Source organism: Vigna unguiculata, chromosome 9 (assembly GCF_037176805.1).
Source record: "Vigna unguiculata cultivar grain cowpea cultivar isolate G323 ecotype 2 chromosome 9, ASM3717680v1, whole genome shotgun sequence".
In the NCBI taxonomy this organism is placed as follows: Eukaryota; Viridiplantae; Streptophyta; class Magnoliopsida; order Fabales; family Fabaceae; genus Vigna; species Vigna unguiculata.
This window is the reverse complement of record NC_140800.1, coordinates 44,004,913-44,025,835: the sequence shown is the minus strand read 5'-3', so window position 1 is coordinate 44,025,835 and position 20,923 is coordinate 44,004,913. Positions and strand designations below refer to the sequence as shown.

The window sequence follows — 20,923 nt, the reverse complement described above, 5'->3', positions numbered from 1 at the left end:
ATTTTTGGTTAAAAGAAAAATAATATTTAAAAACGACCGAAAGGAGTATGAAAGAAGGAAGAAGTTATGAGATATGTAGCTAGCAAAGCAATTGAGTACAATTTTAAAATTACAGATGCACATATTGAATACTTACTTACAGTCTAAAAAGTACACACAAATCAATGAAGTGCCATAAACTATGTGCAGGTTTTCTGTATATACATAACTATACACATAATTAATCCCCCAACTATAAATATAAGTTACCTTTATTATTTGTACACCTAAATCTGCATATTGGAACTTGATTTTCAAACCAGCTTCATTTCCCAATCCTTTTTCTTCTCTCCAAATGTGATGAACATTTTTCAAATATGCTATGTTTCAGGGATATTAACAAAGTGTGTATCTAGGGTTTTGGATTGTTGGCGCGTGGGGAGGAATGACCAGCACCAGGACTGTGCCCTGGATCTGTGGGTTGGAAATCGTTCACAGTCCAGTTTCTGACACTGTCATTTTGTGGATTCTTGGTGTTAAGTGCTGTGATTGCAGTGTTTTCATGGGTTGTTGTAACCTTCATCTGCAATTGCAGTGGCCTTCCCTGAGCTAAAAAAGTTCCATGAAAAATCATCAAGGAGAGAAAAATAGCACTCACCATCAACTCAATCCTCGAATTGCTCATGATATAAAGCTTGGTGTTGAGATTTTTTTAGTGTGTGGGTTAGGGAAAACTGAGATGTATATGAAGTTGTGTGTGTGTGTGTTTGTGAGTTTTTATAGGCCAGAAGGGGAAATGAAAGTATAACTTTAGTGCGAATGTGGGTAAGTATTAATGGTGAATGTAAACTTGTTCATGATTATGCTCCTCCAAGATTCCCTTTTCGGAACCAATATGTGAGAGTATCTTTTAATTTAGTGTCCCTTTGAATTTTCCTACTATAATGTGTTTTGCACGTTGCATGCAACTATTATTTGGGTGTGCACTTCAATGTCTTTTTGCAGATTGCTATTATTAATTCACACTCAAAGGAGACTCCACTGCAAATTTATGACCATCAAAATAAATAGTGTAGCCACGATGGGTATCTGATTAGACGTTTCTGGCTTGAACCCAAGTGTGTTTTGAAGATATTGGAAGTAGTAACTGTGCCACTATTGTAGACCTGGAAGGTCTTGCTAACTTTTCAATTTTCATAAATATTTAATAATAGGTACTGAAATTTGATCGAAATTTACAAATATATAAATAACTTAGAATTATTCAATAATTATTTTTAAATTTTTGTTTAAACAAAAGTGTTTTAAATTTTTAAATTTATAGAATTTCAAGAAGGTGTATAAATATATTAAAAGAGAGTCTAATATCACCTTTTTCAGGTATATTAATAAATAACCATTTAGTGTATTTTTTGTGTGCCATTAGTTAAAATTTACTCGATTCTTATTAAAATTGCGGAAGGCCATTCCATATTTAATGAGTTTCACACGACTTTATGTATGATTTAAAAGAGTCTGCAGAACACTATATTCTTGTGAAATATTTATGAAGAAATAAATAAGCACAAAATATTATGTGAAAAAGTGGGAAAAAGGATAATCCATTTTTGAGTAATTAAAATTTGAATCAACTATATTTTTCGTGTCATTAAAGTTAAACTTAAGTATGCTTTCAATACTATATATTTTTCATGCGTGTTTATTTCGTGAAACAACCTATACTCTCTTCATTTGCGCACAAAAAACAATTCCATTGTCAATTGAGTTGATTATTTTGAATAGAAAAAATACATTTTAAGATTATTTTGCTTCACTTTCTAAAATGAGATTAGTAAGAAAGCATTAAGTGAATAGTAATCAAGATTAAATGCAGTTGTTTTGTTAAAAACGACTCTTAATTAGTGAGACAATTTTAGAAAAATAAAAGAAAAGCGCACTAAAATGTTGCAATGGGAGAGAGACATGATGTTTTGATATGCTATTAAAAAAGTGTAGGAGATCTTCACCATAACCTTTTGAACCCCACTTAGATCCATATCCACCCTCTTCTTTTCAAATTTTGCAAGAACGAAAATTATTAGTCAAATGAATGTAATGATTTTTAGTCCTCAACTTGCATACGCATCAGGGGAAATTTTGAGTGCTTCTTGAAAATCTGGGTTGGCTCCTAGAGCTGGGGAAGTTCGTGATCAGTGACCGCTGACCACTAAACAGTAAAAGGATATGTTTTTGTTTGTCTCTTCTATGTTTAGGGGATCATCATATTCTATAAGAAATATATACATATATAGTTGTATACGCAATGTAAAATGCACATATTTATCTCTATTGCGTATAATAGCTCGATAAAATCTTAATTAAAAGAAAAACTAACTAAACACTATCTAACATAGATTTATATGGTTCAATTAGGTATTTCCTAAAAAGTATTTCTAGTCCTCACGAAAACAATTTATCATGTGCATATACGAGAAGCGAGTGCTAGATCTTCGGTTTTGATCATATTGAAACAAACCATTTCTCTTGTAATAACTAGATTGAAAAATAATGTTTTTGATTTTTCTTCCATTACTTTCCAAAAAGTGGCATTGCAAATGCTTGCTATATAATCTTTTCTCTACTCCCTGGTCATAAAATCTTTGATATCATATCCTATGTACAAGCTATGTAGAAGCATTAAATGTACTTAAAAGAGTATTTTAAACCTTACTCAATTTAACTATTACTCAATTTAACTTATAAGATGAAGTTTCTATTTATTTATACATTATGAATTTTGATTTCATCTTTAGTCAATGTAAAATTTTTAATACATTCCATTAGATCGAGACATATATCTTGTACGTGATACTAGATATTAACTAGTCATCCGATAATCAGACACGATAATGTCCGATTGTTGATAAAAAAGAGACCCAATAAACAAATGATGTGACAAGATCTACTACTGTATTTGATAATTTTTTCCGAGGAACCATTGGAATGGCGTCCCTATGAGCTCTTTCTGGACCTCATCCCAGTTTTCAACCTGTTCTGATAATGGGGCAGTGTGTATCTTTACCTGGCGACTCTCCAGATCTCTGTATGGTACCCTTAGAAATTCTTGAACGTCCTTCAGTTTCTGCAACATAAAACATTCGGTATATGCGCATACGAAATCACTAGCTAGGGATACACAAACAATCTTAAAATAACCAAGGTTGAAAGAAACAACATAATATTTCTTTTCTTGAACTAGCGAGTCTTACAGTACGGTTGTGGACAAGATCATCATAATAGAGAACAATGTGGCGAGAGTTCTTAAAGTATGTGACGGCTTTTGTTGCTGTCTCCTTTGTTATCTTTAGCTCTGGTATCAGCAATGTGATATTCAACCGTGGTCTATAGTTGGCAAGAATCTTAGCCTGCACAACAACGACTAAATCACTTTTCAATTGAAGTCAACACAACACAGCACAACAATTGTTGTACGAAGGAAGAAGGAAATCGAAAAGTAGAAACCTCCAATGGAGAGTGGACGTGAGACTTATGTGTTCCATTCAGTGCCTTGGCACCTTTGTCATAGGCATTCGCTAGCACTGATATCATTCTACGGAGCAAGTTCCTTCTGAATAGGAAGATTATAGAAACTCGTCTTCGTTCAAAGTATTCTCCAATTTCCTCATGGTGCTCCATCAAACCCTGTATTCAGACAAGTGGTGCCATATTATAGGAAATTGAGAAATTATGTTTTCAAAACAAAGATGCTCTAAAGAAATTATGTACCTGATTAAGCATCCACTTAAAGCCAACAGCTGCAGAGCACTCATTCTTGGAGGCACTAGAAAACCAGTCGAGATTATAAACTTGATCCATTGTCTCCAAAATGGAAGAAACGTTAGTCCTTCTTTTTCCTACTGAAAATATTTCTCCATTAGAGCTTACATTAATATGACTGTTCAAAAATGTCTCAAACCAACCGCTCCCAGATCTTTGCATTGAGACAATGCAGAAAAACCGAACAGGATTGCAGGCACACTCTTCTCTGCACAATACACAACCATCAACACAACCTCAAAGAAGAAAAAACAATATTCCTCACTAAATTACCATTCATTATTTTTTAGTATTCATGAAAATGTTGAACACAAATATTGTTACCTGCTAAAGGTTTTGGGTTGTGGATAGTGCAAGTATGACACTTCCCATTCTTCCACACCAGGAGGACGATGACATGGCTGCTTGAAGACAATGTTTTCTAACAACTTGTTACTACTTGTGCGTAAAACTTTTTGGTCTACAGATATTGTGAAAATGTAAATTCCACAAAGAACGGCCACAACTAAAACTACAAACCTCAATGTTAATGGGAATTTCTTGAAAGATTTTATATCCGGAGGGTCCTGTTAAACAAAAGTTAGCACCAGATCTTGTCATTTTCCAAGGATATGTAAGGCATGCATGAAAAGGTAACTTTGACAAAAACGATGATGGAAAGAGATATCCAGAACTTACTTTGGATTCCATTTAAGATCTTCGTGAACAAAATAGAAAAGATCCATAAAGAAGAAGAGAGTAGTGAAAGACATGGTTTCATAATTTTTGTTGGAATGCTTGAGAGATACATGGCGAGAGAAGAGGTCAGAGGGTTTAGCTGGTAAAATGTGCTTCAAAAAATCAGATTAATCTCCTAAGCAAACTGAAACAGTATTGTATTTGTAATGTTGATTTTTTTATTGAATTGAACAATCAAGTGTTATATGAAAAAAAAAAAAACATTTTTACTTAGTAATTTTATTTAATATGTGATTTAAATATTTATATAAATTTTTATTTCATCTTAGTGTTAAAGTACATTTTTTCATTATTTTTTTTATTCTTTTTTAGAAATATTTAACTTTTTATAATATTTATATTATAATTCTTTTTAATATTTGATATTAAATTTGATAATATGATATTTTTTTTATTTTATAATAAATATATAATTAATATTTATAATAATTAATAAATATGCATATAATTGTTTTTCAATAAAATTAAAAAATAAAAATTTTAGATATAAGAATAAAAATAAAGATGACTTTTTATTTTAAAAACGAATATGAAACAGTGAAACCTGGAAATTAAATAGAAGGAACCTGGAAATCAATATTATTTACACTCCATGATATAAATAGTAATTAGCTATTGATAAGAAACGTTGACCTTAGACAAAAAAAACTCAGAATATTGTCCACTAATTGAAACAAAATAATATTTTATCAATCTAACTGCTATTTTCTATACCATATTATGAGTTACAATGTTTTAATTTGCCTACCAATTCCGCAATAGCGTACATAATTATTTACTAAAATTGTAATAAATACTCTGTCAAAACTCCGCATCACACAGTTGTTTTTCTCGAGTGTTATTCACTAAAATCCCACGAGTTGAAGGTTTTTAGGTATAAAATATTGATTTAATTTTTAAAAAGGTTGAATAAGAAAGTTTATATTTTTATTCTCATAAAAATTATTGGAGAGGGTTTGCAAATATCAAAAGAAACAAATAAATCCATAAAATGCAAATCGTTAGAATTTTCTTAAGCTGAAAAAAAAAGAAAACTGCGACCACTTTGATGAATGAATATATTTTTTTTATTATACCCTTTTAAACATGATTTTATGTTGCATTAATATAATATTAAAGTATAAGCACCACACTAGATATCATGAAATTTACATTATTTACTGAATTTTTAAGTGCTATTCATTTATTATGTTTTTAAAATAAACTAATTTTAATATTTTAAAATATATTTTAAAAAATAATATATCAAAATTATCAATATATTTAAAAAACATAAAAGAATCACAATATTTTTTTTTTCAATGTACACATCTGTTGCCTTCTATAATTATATATATATATATATATATATATATATATATATATATATATATATATATATATATATATATATATATATATATATATGATAATGTAAATTTTAAAGCTATGTCTAAATTAATCATGAAACACATTCTAGCCAAACAAAAGGTCAACCCACCATAACCAATAATTCACAATCATCACCGCTCTTATTCTACCCCTAGTTTTAATTATTTTGAATTTATCACTATTTTTATCCACAATTGAATATGACATTTCGAAGAAAAACATGAACTTTTGAAGAAGGATTATGGAGAGTAGACAACTACGACACGATACGGGTCAAATCAATATATATATATATATATATATATATATATATATATATATATATATTAATTATACTACTTTTGATTCAAAAGCGTGAGACTATGTTTTTTTTTTTAGAAATGATACACGGAAAAGGGAGAGGAAAAAATTAAAAAATTAGAGAGTAAAGGAATTTGGAAATGAATTTGGTGTGGATTAGATGATAAAATTTGTGATTGAAATGATTAATGTGACATATTAAAAATAATTAATAAATAAAAAAATTAGATTATCAAAATATTTCTATTGTTAAAAGTAATATAAAATGATATATAAATGATTTAGAACTATTTTTATAAATCTTATTGAATGATTAAAATTATAAAAATATATTTATAAAAAAATAAATAATACAATATATTTGGTATGAAAATAAATTTAATAAGTAAGGTGAAAAATAATTTATTTACATGAAGAAATTATTTTATTTTTAATAGTAATTTTAGAAGTAATAATTTTTTGTTATAACCATAATAAATTTTTATTATATTGTTTTCATAATAAAGAGAAATGAACAATTCACATGTAAGGAAACTGAGATATGAGGTAATAATTTCGTAAATTGGAATGCAACACCTCCTAATCTCACCATGCACAGAAAAATTGTATTTAGAATGAATCTTCCTAATCATCGCTTGACACCACCTTCTATCACCCTTAAAGGAACAAAATAATCACCTGTTAATCCTCTCTTCACATTTTACAGGAATAGTAAATCCTCCCAAAAGAACATAATATAAGAGAATAAAGAGAATATTTTTCATATTACTTTGAGCAACTCAACCAAGTTGAGTACAAATATATATGTATCTCTAATTTTAATTAATTTGAATTTATCTCCATTTTTATTTTCTCGAGATATGAATATATTACATGAAAGGAAAACATGAGTTTTTTGAAGAAAGATTTTTAAAAATAGACAACATCAATAAAATATGAGTCTAACCTATATATAAAATTGATATAACTTTTAATTCAACAAAAAAAACAATAAATTTACGGATATTTATAAAACTTTTTAATTTTTAGTCCATATAAGATTTAGACTCAAGTTTAATTTTGCACCAACATGTCATAATATTTGTCCTCAAATATTAGTGTTGTACGTGAGAGTCTTCGTTGAAGGCTATCACCGTGTGAAAGTAATAAGAAGTCATGCTTCTTCTTCTATGAACACAGCCATTCACGAAAGCTTCAAATTGATTGACTCAACCACTCATTTGCATTATATATATAATACTAATATCAGTTTCTCCTCAAGAAACCTCTATAAATTAATTTAGGTAAACGTGAATTAAGTTGACGAATTACTTGAGTGAGAAGACAAGACTCTGTCATCAGCTACAACATGTTGCTATTGGCAACACAAATCTCCAAGATAAGTCATAACACTCACAAACCTAATTTGCATGTTTACTAAATTATTAATTACGTGTGTGTAAGTTAGACCATTTCTAATGGGCATCAATCTGGACAAGTTATTAGGTATTTACTCTTTCCAAAATTCTTCACATTTATCCTTATCTAATTTTTAATTAACTTAATTATGTATTGCAGAGCGGAAACATTAAAACAGTGCAAGTTTTGTTTTTCTTTCCAAAAATACATTATTTTCACTAGAAACGAACTTAGTTTTTATCGTCAGAAAAGTAAAACTCACACATATTATATATATCGTATTTACGTACGTGATGTTGCAGAAAAAAAAAATACGTGAACTCCTTCAGCCTAATATATATATATATATATATATATATATATATATATATATATATATATATATATGGATGTATGGCTTTGAAGTTTTAATTAAATCTGACATATGGCAACCTAACATACGTGTGATAACATTAATACATAGCATGCACATAAAGCATTGCACATCAGTTTCTACTTCTATAAGTCTAAAAGACCCACCGATATGGTGCTTGTTTATTGTTATCTAACTCGGATTTTACACATCCATTATGATGCATGTTTTAATGCAAAGTTTAAACACATTCTTTAGTTATCTTTAATGATTTAGAATTAATTGTAAAACTTTAATACCAGTAATCAGCAACAAAAACCACAAAGGTGAAAAAAAAAGTAGAGCTGTTCAAAACACTACTTAGCGAGACTTTTCTAAACGTGGTTTAGTTATAGTCTTTCTTTTGTCTTAGAAATTAAACTTGTGCAAACGATCATTAATTGTTAATCTTTTCGTGAGGAAAAGCCAAATGCTACTATCCACTCATTTTTGCAAACCACATTCGTAGAAATTATACTGGTAGGATAATGGTAGTGCATGCTGAAAAATTTATGCGTGAAAAAGTCTAAAAAGCTGTTCCTCACATCTCTATTTTTTTTCTTCTTGTTTTGTCCCACAAGTCTAATTTTATTATTTAAGACAATGTTTGGACTTGGATTGTTCAACGCGGGGCCTTAAATGGTTTGCGTATTGGAGACATTCAACACATAACATTAATCGTCGTAGTGCAATTTTAACTTTAATTTACCCTTTGCACGCATTGCCCTATAAATAGAGCTTTAAGAAAAGCCATCAAACAACCTACGAAAAACTTGATTAATCTAATAACCTTCTTCACCATTTCTTATAATAGCTAGTTTTCGATTGTGCAAACAATTCATAAGCTTTCAGCTTTCCTTCACAAAAAAAGAACACAAAAACAGACAAAGTTCAACTTTCCCAAGTGAGTATAGTAAATACATGGAGAGAACAAAGTCATCCCTTCTACAGATTCAGCCTCCAACCTATGGAAACTTAGTCACAATTCTCAGCATCGATGGAGGTGGCATTAGGGGCATTATCCCCGCAACTATTCTTGCTTTCCTTGAAGAACAACTTCAGGTTAGTACTATAATTAATTAGCATTTAACTTTCTATATTCGTGAAAACAAAAATAGTTATAACTTGACGTAGTGTGTTAATTAACAAGGTTGTTTACACATATGCAGGAATTGGACGGTGAGGATGCAAGGCTTGCAGACTATTTTGATGTGATTGCAGGAACAAGCACAGGTGGTCTTGTAACCGCCATGTTAACTGCTCCAAACGATCGTCGGCGTCCTTTATTTGCTGCCAAGGATATCAAGCCCTTTTACTTGGATCACCTTCCAAAGATTTTCCCACAACGCAGCTGGTATATTAACTTCTATGTTCTTTTCTAAGTTAACTAAAAACCAGACAAAACATAGCTAGCTACCAAAAGACATTGTTTTTATATATCAAGTTTATATTTACGAACTTAAGTTGTACGAATTGAGCACAGTGGCATATGGGGATGGATAGAAAAGGTGGTGAGATCATTAGGAGGACCAAAATACGACGGAAAATACCTTCGAGAAGTGGTGAGAGAGAAGCTAGGGGAGACACGTTTGCATGAAACGCTGACCAATATTGTGATTCCCACCTTTGACATCAAGTCACTGCAGCCAACCATTTTCTCCTCGTACCAAATCAAGATGTCTCCATATTTGGATGCTCCACTCTCTGACATATGCATCGGCACTTCTGCCGCACCAACTTATCTTCCAGCCCACAACTTCAAGAACAAAGGTTCAGACGGGAACATGCACGAATTCAACCTTATTGATGGTGGCGTTTGTGCTAATAATCCGGTACTTACAAATAACTTAACTTTACGTTTAAAAAGATTCTTCCCAAATTTAACATGACTAATGATTGGGACTTGGTGATCCAGAGTTTAGTCGCCATGAACCAGGTAACGAAGCAGATCATTAATGACAATCCTGACTTCTTCTCCATCAAGCCAATGGAATTTGGTCGTTTCCTGATAATCTCTCTGGGCACTGGGACTCCCAAGAATGAACACAAATTCAATGCTAAAATGGCAGCAAAATGGGGTCTGCTCGATTGGTTAACTAACAGTGGTTCTTCTCCCTTGATCGATGTTTTAACTCACTCCAGTGGAGACATGGTTGATTTCCATCTTGCAACTGCCACCCAAGCTCTTAATTCAGAAAATAATTACCTTCGTATTCAGGTAACATAAAGTTATATATATATATATATATACACACACACATGTGTGTGTATGCTTTCTTACAAGAGATTAATTTTCATATATAATATACATGCAAATTCGTCAACCTGCAGGATGATACATTGACCGTTACAGATGCTTCAACTGATATTGCCACGAAAGAAAATATGAAAAAACTTAGCCAAATTGGTGAGAGGTTGTTGAAGAAACCAGTATCTCAGATCAATTTGGAGACTGGTCTGTTTGAACCGTTGGGAGATGGGGAGACCAATGAAGATGCTCTCAGAAGGTATAACATCAAATGAAAAAAAACTACATATTTTATTATAATTAATTAATGTGCCATTCAGTTCACAGGAAAATTCTCAAAATATATCTCTCCAATATTCCTAAAATGCTGTCACATTTTCTTTGGCAGACTTATTATACATAATTTTTAGTGAGTAAAATTAACATTGGAGCTAATTTTTGCAGGTTTGCGAAAATGCTTTCAGAAGAGAGGAGTTTCCGAGAATTGAAATCCCCTCACACTAACAAGTCCCTAAAATAGTTAGGCATTAGTTGTTCACATGGACTTGAGTTTTCTTCCTAACTTTTGTTCGATATTCTTCTAATATAATTTAGTGTTGTTCATCGATGCAACTTGAATGTTAATTTGACCACTTAATAGTTCTTTTTCTTCTTTGTATTCTTGTTTGTGTTGGATTCTATTTGTATAAAGCTACAGTTACGTATAAAGATATATAGGTATACCAGATAATAAGGTATAAAAGAATAAAGTTGGTACTTTATCCAATAACACACTCCATGCAAAATGGAGAGGAATTGGAATACCCCACGGAATGCGAAAATTTTCTTTCTCATCATCTAGTATTGGATTTTGCAGTATGTTATGAGCTAAACTTACATAATACAAACCATTTCCTTTCTTTGACGTAAAAAGAATTAATACCATATTATATTACAAAATAAATTGAATCAATTAGTTCACTGTCTCTTATCGCAAATTTCCATGAAGTTGAATTTGTTGATCACAGTTTAAAAGATCCTAAAAGATCAAAAACTGAAAAATCCAACAAAATGCATCTGGATAGTGTGGCTCTTCAAGAAATAAAAGATGATAAGGTACTCTATTTTCAAGGACCAGCGTAGAAATGAATACTGTAAAATGTTGGCGCATTTTAGCTTAAGCCAACAATGTTTAAAGGCTCTTTGACACGTGAAAGTGTTTTTGGAAGGTAATTTTTGAGATTTCCCAAAGTCACTTTACTGCACAACCTTGATGTCGCAAATGTTTAGCACTTGATCAAAAACCTTGATGTTGCAATTTTCTTTGACAAAAACGACAACATTAAGTCCTAAATTTTATTGTAGCATTCACATAAAATGATCTTTAGCGAGCCAAGAGATACTTAATAGGCTTTAGCCATTTGGGGTACGAATAACAGTCCTATTCAGTGGCCTATATATGATGAGATTTGACAAAGCAGAGGCAAGAATTGGAAGGCTTGACTATTGCCTACTGTGAGGGGTTTCTTTCCATCATCAGCATTGACTTCTTCGAACATAATCGTGAGTAACATGATTATATTGTTTTTTATTAGTCGTATGCATATATATATATATATATATATATATTTATATATAACGAAGCACTTGCGGTTTCGACTCTTATATAAAAGATATTTATGGTGTTTCCTATTTTAAGTTTTCATAAGTTTGCTTTAAGTTTTCATAAACATGATCAGAACCTCTATGTTTGACATCAAAATATCTCTATCTTATATTCATCTAATTTATTCTTAATACATACATAAAAACAAAAAATGAAAATGTTAAATGTTAAATCATTGATGGGCAACGCTAACTTTCAAGGTATTGCTACCACCACTTTAGATGTGTTACAGAAAGTGTTGTTTTTTTGAAAACGAGATTATGATCCTTTGGCAAATTATTTTTTAACAAAGTTTGACAAAACTTGTTTTTTAACACATACCAAACATTTTTTTTTAAATTATATCAAACCTTTATTTCATCCATTAAAATATTATCATGTATACTTTGTTAAAAGTTTATTAATAAAATTTTGTCAAAATATAATTTTATACATAGATAACACTAGTTTTGTCAAACATCATCTATAAAGTGTCGTTAGATAGCATTTTTTTTATAAACATCCTTTAGCAATAGACATTGTGCCAATAAAGACGGTCTAAGAAGTGTTATTTATTAGGAAAAAACAAATATTGTCTATTAATAATTTTGGCATAGTGACTTATCTAAATATCTTTACTTGTATTTCTATTAAGAGAGTGTTCAATAACGAATTTAGATTTTTTGTTGAGTTTTGTTGTATTGTTCCTTTATTATATCTTCAAATCACTTTTATGACTATTGATTTTAAAATTTTAGAATATATTAAAAAGATATTTAAAGTAGTAACATAATGTATTTCTAGTGCTCAACAGAACACAACACTAAATAAACTCAAGTAAATTATTTAGACTCGTCCAATAACCCTCTTCTTTCACTATTATTGTCTTATTACTCTCTCTTTTTTCCTTAAATTTTTACAAACTATAATAAGTACATAAAATGATCTACAGTAAAATACTATTGCGGAAATCGGCCTTAATTAGAAAATTTATAAAACATTAATTTACTTAAAGAACATAGTAAAAATGTTTAAAACATTACACGTCAACCCGACCCACACATTTTACTTTTTCTTTCGGAATACAGCTTCACATTTGAAACTGCTACCGTTTCACATGTGCATAACATTCTCATCGTGTGTATTGACTCTCTGTTCTTGTTACTTTCTGCTTTTTGGTCTCTGTTTCAAACTATGTTTCATAATTCCCCTCGCACTTTTCACATGTTACCAAAAGTTGAATCTGCGTACCACGACATTTGCTTCATATAGCGTACAACACAGTTCGGTAATTAAAAAGTATATAACAGTTAATTATAAACAGTGAAGCAGAACAAATTTTTACGGATCTCCACCAGTGAAGTATGAGAAACTCAGATTCAGAGACAAGAAAACAAGCACTTCCTAACTTGGTTCAACTTTATTATTATTATGCCTCCACACAACAAACACAACATATGATACTAAACATTCACTGTTTGTTCATTGATGAAATCAGCGATGCGTTTAATCAAACTCTTGGCTTTGTCACAATCGGGGTTGAAGATGTGAAACACATGATCCTCCCCAAGAGTCTCGTAGAACTCAGCTTTTCCTTTCCAGCCACTGTTGCTCAACATTTTGTGATACAGTTTTCCCCTTTCCCTCAGAATGTCTTTCTCCGCAACAATCACAAGCACCTTCTCGCAAGCCACCCCTTCAACACTCGGAGCCTCCTCCACAAAGGGGTTAATCAGAGGGTCATCGTTCCCTTTTTCCGAAGGACAGACAAAACCCCACCATACATCCACCATCTTCTTCCTCTCCGGATCAGTAATCTCAGCCCCAATTGCTTCTTTTCCCCAGAAGTAAGGGTTCACCATGACAAGACCCTTGACCTTCAAATCAAAATCATTTTTTGAAACACCGTTCAACTTCAGGGCCATGTAGTGTCCTATGTTGGCACCTGCGCTGTCCCCTGCCAAGAACACTCTCTCAAAGTCAACGTAATCGCCGAACCAATCTTCTTGGGCTTTAGCCTGAGAAGCGACCCATTGGATCGCGGCCCAAGAATCTTGATACGCGGTCGGAAGAGGGTGTTCTGGTGCGAGGCGATAGTTGAGGGAGAGAGCGACAACGTTGGACTCTGCAACGAGTTTGTTGAGGGAGTTGTGGTAGAGAGGGTCGGAGGGGGAAGAGATGCAGAAGGCGCCGCCGTGGAAGTAGATAACTAACGGGAGCTTGGCGTTTTGGGGGGTGAAATTGGGACGGTAGAGCCTGGCTGTGACGGCGGCTTCGGGGATGACGAGGATGTCTTTGGAGACAATGTTGGTGTTGGGATCGAGACCCGCGGGAACAACTTGGATACCGGCCATTCGCTCAACTGTGCCGTCTTTGTGTACTCGAAGGTAGGGAGGAACGTCCACCGAGATTTCCATGCGGGACTTGCAAAACAGAGTATGACGAAATTAAGGTCCCGTCTCTCTCTCTCTGCTCTGTTTTGGTAAGTATTGTAGTGTTGAATGGCACAGGACAAACATTGCTTTTTATGATAAAACATAATTCAGTTATTTTTTTATTATTTTATGGGTATTATTAACTAATGTACATAAACAATTAATATGGAATAGAATTAGATAAATATTTACAATTAAATGTGATATTAAACAAAATTTAACATAATAATATTAATATAAGCGGAGAATGCTAATTATTACTACTAGTAAATACATAAACGCTATCACGTCAATGTATTCGTACTTTTTAATTTTTATAAAATTAATAATATTTATTTTTAAAATATATAATAAATTTTAAAATAATTGTTAAATAAAATAATTATTTAAAAAAAAATTTTAGAATAACGATCAAAATAAAAAAGATTTAAAAAAAACAATTAAAGAAAAAATAATTATAAAATAATTAATTTTTAAAATAGTAATTAAAAATAAAATTGAAAAATTAAAAGTGGACGCAAAGAAATGAATCTCTTTTATATATTGTTATAAATGAGATACTCATTAAAAAATAATTAATATATATTTATTTTATTATTTTTTATATTAAAAATAAAAATAATTAAATATGTTAGTTAAAATAATATAAATACATATAACACATTTTATAAAAATCAAAATATTCTTTTAACTCTTTAGACAATAACTTCATGATATAAAAGAATAATTTGAATTTTTAAAACTTTTACTAAAAAGCAAAAAATATATCTCTACTTTATCTTTTTTTAATTTTTAGACATCTAACACTATTTTTTTTTTCTGTCTTCTCTATCAATTTAAACTTTTTATGTTTAATTATATTTAATTTTTAACAATATTAAAATATAATTATTTAATTATTTAATTATTTTTTATTTTTATTAATGAACATTAAATAAAATATTAAACACACTGAATAATATTTATGGACATTTTTATCTTTTAAATGAAATAAAATTATATTAATAGTTAGTATATTAGATTTGATTTAATATCACACTTAACTATGCACTTTTGTAAGATTCAATGCAAGACTCTTATTTTATTTAAAGTATAACAATGTTAACGAGTGTTACAATTGTGTTTAATATTTATTTAATGCTCATCAACAAAAATAAAATAATTATATTTTAATATTACTAAAAGTTAAAATATAACTAAACATAAACATTTTAAATTAACAAAGAAGTCAATAAAAATAGTGTTAAAATATTTAAAAAGTAAAAAAAAATAATAATTAAAGTGTTTATTTATATCACTTAATAATAATTATGTATTTTGTAGGATTTAATGCATATTTATTATCTTTTAACCGGTGTTCGTTAGCAAAATTCTTATCTTATTTAAAGTATACAAACATTAATGAATGTTACAATTGTGTTTAATACTTTATTTAATACTCATCATTAAAAATTAAATAAAAAAATAATTGTATTTTAATATTACTAAAATTTAAAATATAACTAAACATAAATAATTTAAATTAACAAAAAAGCCAATAAAAATAGTGTTAAAATATTTAAAAAGTAAAATAATAATTAAAATGCTTATTTTTATCAGAAAATTATTATTTAAAAGTTTCAAAAAATATTTTTATTTTTACAAAATTTGTTATATACGTTTATAATTTTGTAATTAATAAATTTAATTATTTGAACTTTTTCATATAGAAAATGATAGAATAATATGTACTACTTATCTTTAATCGGTGACTTTATGGCGCACTCTCTCTTATTTTATTTTATTTGTAAGAATAAGACATGTCTTTGAAAATTACAATAGTTTATTGACCAGCTCTACTCGAGTCTTTAATATATTTGGTTGTTGGTGACGGATGAGTTGTTTGTGCAAGTCAGTATTTGCGCCGCTCACAGTCCATAAGGGTTTGCTTCAAATTTTAGGTTCTTCTGAAAAAAAATATATAGTTTTTCTTAATTACATTTTTTATTTTTGTTTTCTAAAATACTGTAGTTTTGTGATTTTTACTTTTGTAGTTTCAATTGGAGGAACAAAATCTTTCTAATTATTAGAATTATATAATTGTGCACCTTCTTTATGAAATATTTAAAAATGTGATGCCACGTGATGACATATGAATGATATTTATACCTGTATATAAGATATTAATATTTATTTCAGTTTACAAGAAAAGAAAAGTATGGGATAATAGTTTTACTTAAGGGAAAAAGATATTGAAACAATAATTTTTTTTACTATGAGATACTCAACATGCAAAATGTTTATGAAACTTAACATGCAAAAAATATCTTTATTCAAGTGATAACAAGACTGCTTAGACTTTGAAGAAGAGGTGATGAATAGAATTAATAAAATTCTTGAATAATACAATTAGTCTTCTCACTCAAAAATTGATGTCAAATTTAAGTGATAAGAAAAAAAAATAATTAAACGAATAAGAAAGAAACTTATTTGTAATATATTGGTAATAAAAATAAATTAAATAACTTATTCCTTAATTGTAATGAAAAATTTGTAATATACAATATTTTTCTCATATGTTATTTTGGTAGAAAGATAGAATGACTTGAAAATGTTAAAATATTGTTTTACTCAATTGCAAGATTTTTTTTACATAGTTGATGCAGAAAAAAAAATTGAACGGGAGAAATTTAAATATATCTTTTGAAATCTAAAATTATAAAAATATATATGTATATAAAAAAAAATCCGTCGTTCCTTACAAATAAAAAATATTAAATATAAATATTTTAGTTTCCTCACCGCTCAGTGGAATCCATTAAAGATGATTTAGATTTCAGCTTTAGATTTGATTTTGATTTTCTTTGACAAATGTGATGTGAAGTGTTGTGATGTTTTCATCGCACATACTCGCTTTAGGATTTCGGTTTTCTATTTTCCTTTAAGAATTCATAATTTATGAAAACAAAAAAGAAACAAAATTCAATAATTATTTGATAAATAAAAATAAAAGAAAAAATTTCATTTGGAAGATGGTGTAATTTAATCATATTAATTCAAAAAATACAAACAAATAAAAAGTAAGACAAATAATAAAATGAGTCCTTCAACCTTTTCCTTTCCATCTTTCTTAATTCAAATAATAAGTATTATTTTTTTCAGTCTCAGGCTCACATTTTTGTATTGGCCCATGGGTCAACAATGGGCCCACCTTCCACCTAATAGGAAAAGTACAGAAGAGATTGCTATCATTCCAATCCTTCAAAAATTTAAAAATTATTTTCATTTGTTTATCACGTGCAATTTTCTATGATGATATAATATTTATATTCTGTTCATACTTCAATTCCAAGTTATATGCAAAAAGGAAGGTCAAAGTAATGAAAAAAAAAATATAAATGATTTTGTTTATTAAAATTCGAGATGTACGTCCTAACCTGTATACCATCAATAATGCCTATGTGTAATCAATCATTCAATACACTCTGTTCTTTGTTTTCTAATTAACTTCTAGATTATTTGAATACAAACATTTTAAATTGATTATAATTAATAATTAGGGTGGAGAATCACGCCCTTTCTTGCTACTTATTTCATGTTTTATTATATCACTATGTCATTATCAATTGTCACGATAATAATTTGATAATTTTTTTCTTTTAAATTTTAAAAAAAAAATATTAAAAAAATTCAAGAACTGACACTGACATTCCTTCTAACGGTATAGTAACATTACTAATGAAAGGGACCAAATTAAAAAATAAATAAATAAAGGGACCAAAATAATATTTTATTATAAAAATAGATATATGATTAAACCTTTAATTTAAGTGGATGTTGATTTATTTTACATATATACATAAGTAATATATAGTTTTCTATAAAATATTGAAAGGATAGCAAGAAAAATTTAGAAAATAATTAACTGAAGTTTGATAGGATTTTTTTTTAATTAATATTAATTTCAATTTAGACAGAAAGTTATAGTTAAAGGTATAACTTTTTGTGATAAAATAATCCTATAAACAAAATAAAAAGTGAAGTATATAAGACGGTAGTTTGTGGACATAATTGTGAGATCAACTTCCCCACTCCTTTGTTAGATAAAAAAAAGCTCACAATAATTGTACCACCACTTTCTCCTCCATTTCTATCAACAAATTAATTCACGATTTGACGCTAAAGTTTACTTTGTTCACTTAAAAATGATAAAGTAGCTGAAAAAATTGCAATATGGCTAAAAATATTATTGCGAGAAAAATATTTATTATAAGCAATTAAGTAAAACTTTCAATAGAAATTACTTGTTAAGAAAATATTCGTATTAATAATATAGTGTATATTTTATGAGTTGATCATGTTGTTGATATAAATTAACGATCGTGGACGAAAATAATTATTAACATCCTCGGTAATTTTGAATGTAAACAAAGTATAATACAAAAACATAAAAAATATTTTTTTAATCTTTTTTAGAAGGTAATACTTTAAGTTTTTAGTTTATACTAAATACATATTTTTTTTTTCGTATAGTATAAACTTTTCAATTTATGTTGAACTTTACGTTCTTATATAGACAGCTGTAACTCAATTTTGTGTTAAATGTCAATCACGCGTTATTTTTTTTCGTAGTCTTTCGTTACAATTTATTTTTTCATGTTTTGAAATATAATAAAAATATGAATTTAGAAAAATAAACAAATAAATCAATCTTGATTTAATATTTTTTTTCAAGAAATTTCAAGATAAATTTTATTACGTTTCAATGTTTGAACAAGTTATTAATAGAAATAAAACAAACAAATTATTAGCATTTAAAATAATGAAACTGCCGTGGTTTTTTCTTTATTAATAGTTTAATTGCAATTTAATACGAGAGACTATTTATAAAGGGATAAATTTTAGAAGCAATTAATATTAAAATATATAAATGTTCCTTGTATTTTTGTTGACTACTAACAAAAATATATATTAATTTTGAAAGTGGGCAAACACAATAAAAACCATAGAAGAAGCTTATGCTTCGGTATTCCGACATTGTTTACTCTTTGCAACTGAAAAAAGGGAAAACATAAAGTAACGTAAGATACAGGTGAAGAAATTCATGGTTTCTTAGTACTTGGTTTCATTTTACGCGATAACCATGACTCAGAAGGTGACTTGGGCAATGGTGGAAGCAACACGGCTCTGCGGCAAAGACCAAAGGGCCATCCCTCGCAGTGACAAAACTCCTCAATCACTGAACGTCTCCAATGCTTGGACTTCTGGTGAAGATCGTTGAAGCTTGAACATCGTGAAAGGCTTGTCTTCACAGAATAGAATGCTGACCCACAGGGAGAACTCGAACAGCGTGAGAAACAACTTTTCACAGACAAAAACTCTTCTCTTTCGTCGTTTTCTTCTCCACCACCCTCCACCTTCTTCTGCGGTGCCACTGCCTCAGTCACCAAAAGTTCTTTCGTTGCAGGAGAGTATACCCAGGAAAAACTGTGTCTCAACACGCTTGTCTTGTGCTTCTGTTTCTCCATTGTGCGGCTTATCACTGCTGAGATAAACACCTGCAGACATAACAAAGGTTGCAGGAGAATAACCCTGTAAAATCAATGTTCTTCTGCACTCAAATAAACACTTACTTCTTGTTCTTCGTCAAAATCGTTAACTGGGTACTCATCCTCAAAACTTGAAGTTGAAAGCCGTGCACCCAAAGTTTGGCAACTGGAAAATACTTCCTTAAGAGTTGCAACAATGTATTTGCATATCTTGGGTTGGTTTGGTGGCTCTTCATGGTAGAACACACCCATGTGAAAATTTGTGCATCATTGTGTCAGATAGGAACACGGCAAAGACATATATAAGACACTATCAATTCTCTAAATTTGATGTTGGAATTGACCTGCTTCATTGACAGTGGCCCAGCAGCGTACTAGAAGCCCTAAAAAGTTCTCTGTTCTTTAAGGTAAAGACAAACATAAAATGGCCTAAAGACATTTTAACTAATGACAATAGTATTCAATTTAGGATTCAAATGTTTATTTGACATGGGTAAGTGATTTGGTTGGGATTTTTTTGTCTGCACTAGGAATTTTGCATCAAATAAAGGAGCCAGTATATGACATATGACATCTTTTTGGGCGTATTAAGGCTGTGTTACACATAAGAAATGTCTCCACCAGGTAACTCTCAACGATTTGTTTATTTCTGAGCCTAGAGATAGTGCTTAATGAGTGTTACACTTTAAGTTAAAGTCATCGTTAATGGGACGTGCTACCGAATAAATACTGGTATTAGATAAATCCGATTGGATTGGTTACCCTCCAATTGAAGTTATATATCAGGAAAAAACCAGAAAGGGACAAGAACTCTGGGACTTGTTAGACTAAATGACCCTTATGATATGCCTTGAAATTTGCTCACATGGTATGATGATCTTTATGGAAATACTTCAAGGAAAATAAAGCAAAATTATGTGATGTTTTTATATCAGAGTCACAAGGAATCGGTTGCTGTAAAAAATGTGGTTTAATAATCAAGTCAAGAACTTGGTTCATGGCATTTAAACAATTAATTATGGATCAGATTCAGCCTAATCTTTGAGTATATGCTATGGCCTGTGGGGCAATTTGAAACTCAGTTGATAAACTTTA

General features: G+C 29.7%; 5 protein-coding genes across 5 annotated transcripts; 1 reads left to right on the top strand and 4 right to left on the bottom strand.

The window, feature by feature from the left end:
• Positions 1–39: 39 nt before the first annotated feature.
• Positions 40–735, bottom strand: LOC146883989 (uncharacterized). The gene has a single exon (XM_085666096.1). The coding sequence runs from the start codon at positions 662–664 to the stop codon at positions 392–394; it is 273 nt and encodes a 90-aa protein (XP_085522222.1). The 5' UTR covers positions 665–735; the 3' UTR covers positions 40–391.
• Positions 736–2,822: 2,087 nt separating this feature from the next.
• Positions 2,823–4,610, bottom strand: LOC114196102 (uncharacterized). The gene is made up of 6 exons (XM_028086628.2): positions 4,474–4,610; positions 4,120–4,361; positions 3,745–4,003; positions 3,481–3,660; positions 3,228–3,383; positions 2,823–3,100 (listed from the first exon to the last, which is right to left on the bottom strand). The coding sequence occupies exons 1-6, from the start codon at positions 4,483–4,485 to the stop codon at positions 2,924–2,926; spliced, it is 1,026 nt and encodes a 341-aa protein (XP_027942429.1). The 5' UTR covers positions 4,486–4,610; the 3' UTR covers positions 2,823–2,923.
• A 4,133-nt stretch (positions 4,611–8,743) lies between these two features.
• LOC114162923 (patatin-like protein 2) lies at positions 8,744–10,990 on the top strand. Its single transcript, XM_028046933.2, has 6 exons — positions 8,744–9,055; positions 9,163–9,347; positions 9,477–9,825; positions 9,909–10,211; positions 10,325–10,500; positions 10,686–10,990. The coding sequence occupies exons 1-6, from the start codon at positions 8,915–8,917 to the stop codon at positions 10,759–10,761; spliced, it is 1,230 nt and encodes a 409-aa protein (XP_027902734.1). The 5' UTR covers positions 8,744–8,914; the 3' UTR covers positions 10,762–10,990.
• A 2,276-nt stretch (positions 10,991–13,266) lies between these two features.
• On the bottom strand, positions 13,267–14,354 carry LOC114162170 (alpha/beta-Hydrolases superfamily protein). Its single transcript, XM_028045966.2, has one exon. It carries the CDS (start codon positions 14,280–14,282, stop codon positions 13,329–13,331), a length of 954 nt encoding a protein of 317 aa, XP_027901767.1. The 5' UTR covers positions 14,283–14,354; the 3' UTR covers positions 13,267–13,328.
• Positions 14,355–19,190: 4,836 nt separating this feature from the next.
• Positions 19,191–20,224, bottom strand: LOC114164699 (uncharacterized). Its single transcript, XM_028049444.2, has 2 exons — positions 19,913–20,224; positions 19,191–19,837 (listed from the first exon to the last, which is right to left on the bottom strand). The coding sequence occupies exons 1-2, from the start codon at positions 20,078–20,080 to the stop codon at positions 19,382–19,384; spliced, it is 624 nt and encodes a 207-aa protein (XP_027905245.1). The 5' UTR covers positions 20,081–20,224; the 3' UTR covers positions 19,191–19,381.
• Positions 20,225–20,923: the final 699 nt, after the last annotated feature.

Bases quoted from the DNA above. Each gene is read 5' to 3' on its own strand.
- LOC146883989 (XM_085666096.1), bottom strand. From the start codon at position 664: ATGAGCAATTCGAGGATTGAGTTGATGGTGAGTGCTATTTTTCTCTCC.
- LOC114162170 (XM_028045966.2), bottom strand. From the start codon at position 14,282: ATGGAAATCTCGGTGGACGTTCCTCCCTACCTTCGAGTACACAAAGAC.
- LOC114164699 (XM_028049444.2), bottom strand. From the start codon at position 20,080: ATGGGTGTGTTCTACCATGAAGAGCCACCAAACCAACCCAAGATATGC. The intron at 19,838-19,912 runs GTAAGTGTTTAT...TTATGTCTGCAG, and splicing joins ATTTTGACGAAGAACAAGAA to GTGTTTATCTCAGCAGTGAT.
- LOC114162923 (XM_028046933.2), top strand. From the start codon at position 8,915: ATGGAGAGAACAAAGTCATCCCTTCTACAGATTCAGCCTCCAACCTAT. The intron at 9,056-9,162 runs GTTAGTACTATA...ACACATATGCAG, and splicing joins TCCTTGAAGAACAACTTCAG to GAATTGGACGGTGAGGATGC. The intron at 10,212-10,324 runs GTAACATAAAGT...GTCAACCTGCAG, and splicing joins ATAATTACCTTCGTATTCAG to GATGATACATTGACCGTTAC.
- LOC114196102 (XM_028086628.2), bottom strand. The intron at 3,384-3,480 runs GTTTCTACTTTT...GTTGTTGTGCAG, and splicing joins ACGTCCACTCTCCATTGGAG to GCTAAGATTCTTGCCAACTA. The intron at 3,101-3,227 runs GTAAGACTCGCT...TTTATGTTGCAG, and splicing joins ATCTTGTCCACAACCGTACT to AAACTGAAGGACGTTCAAGA.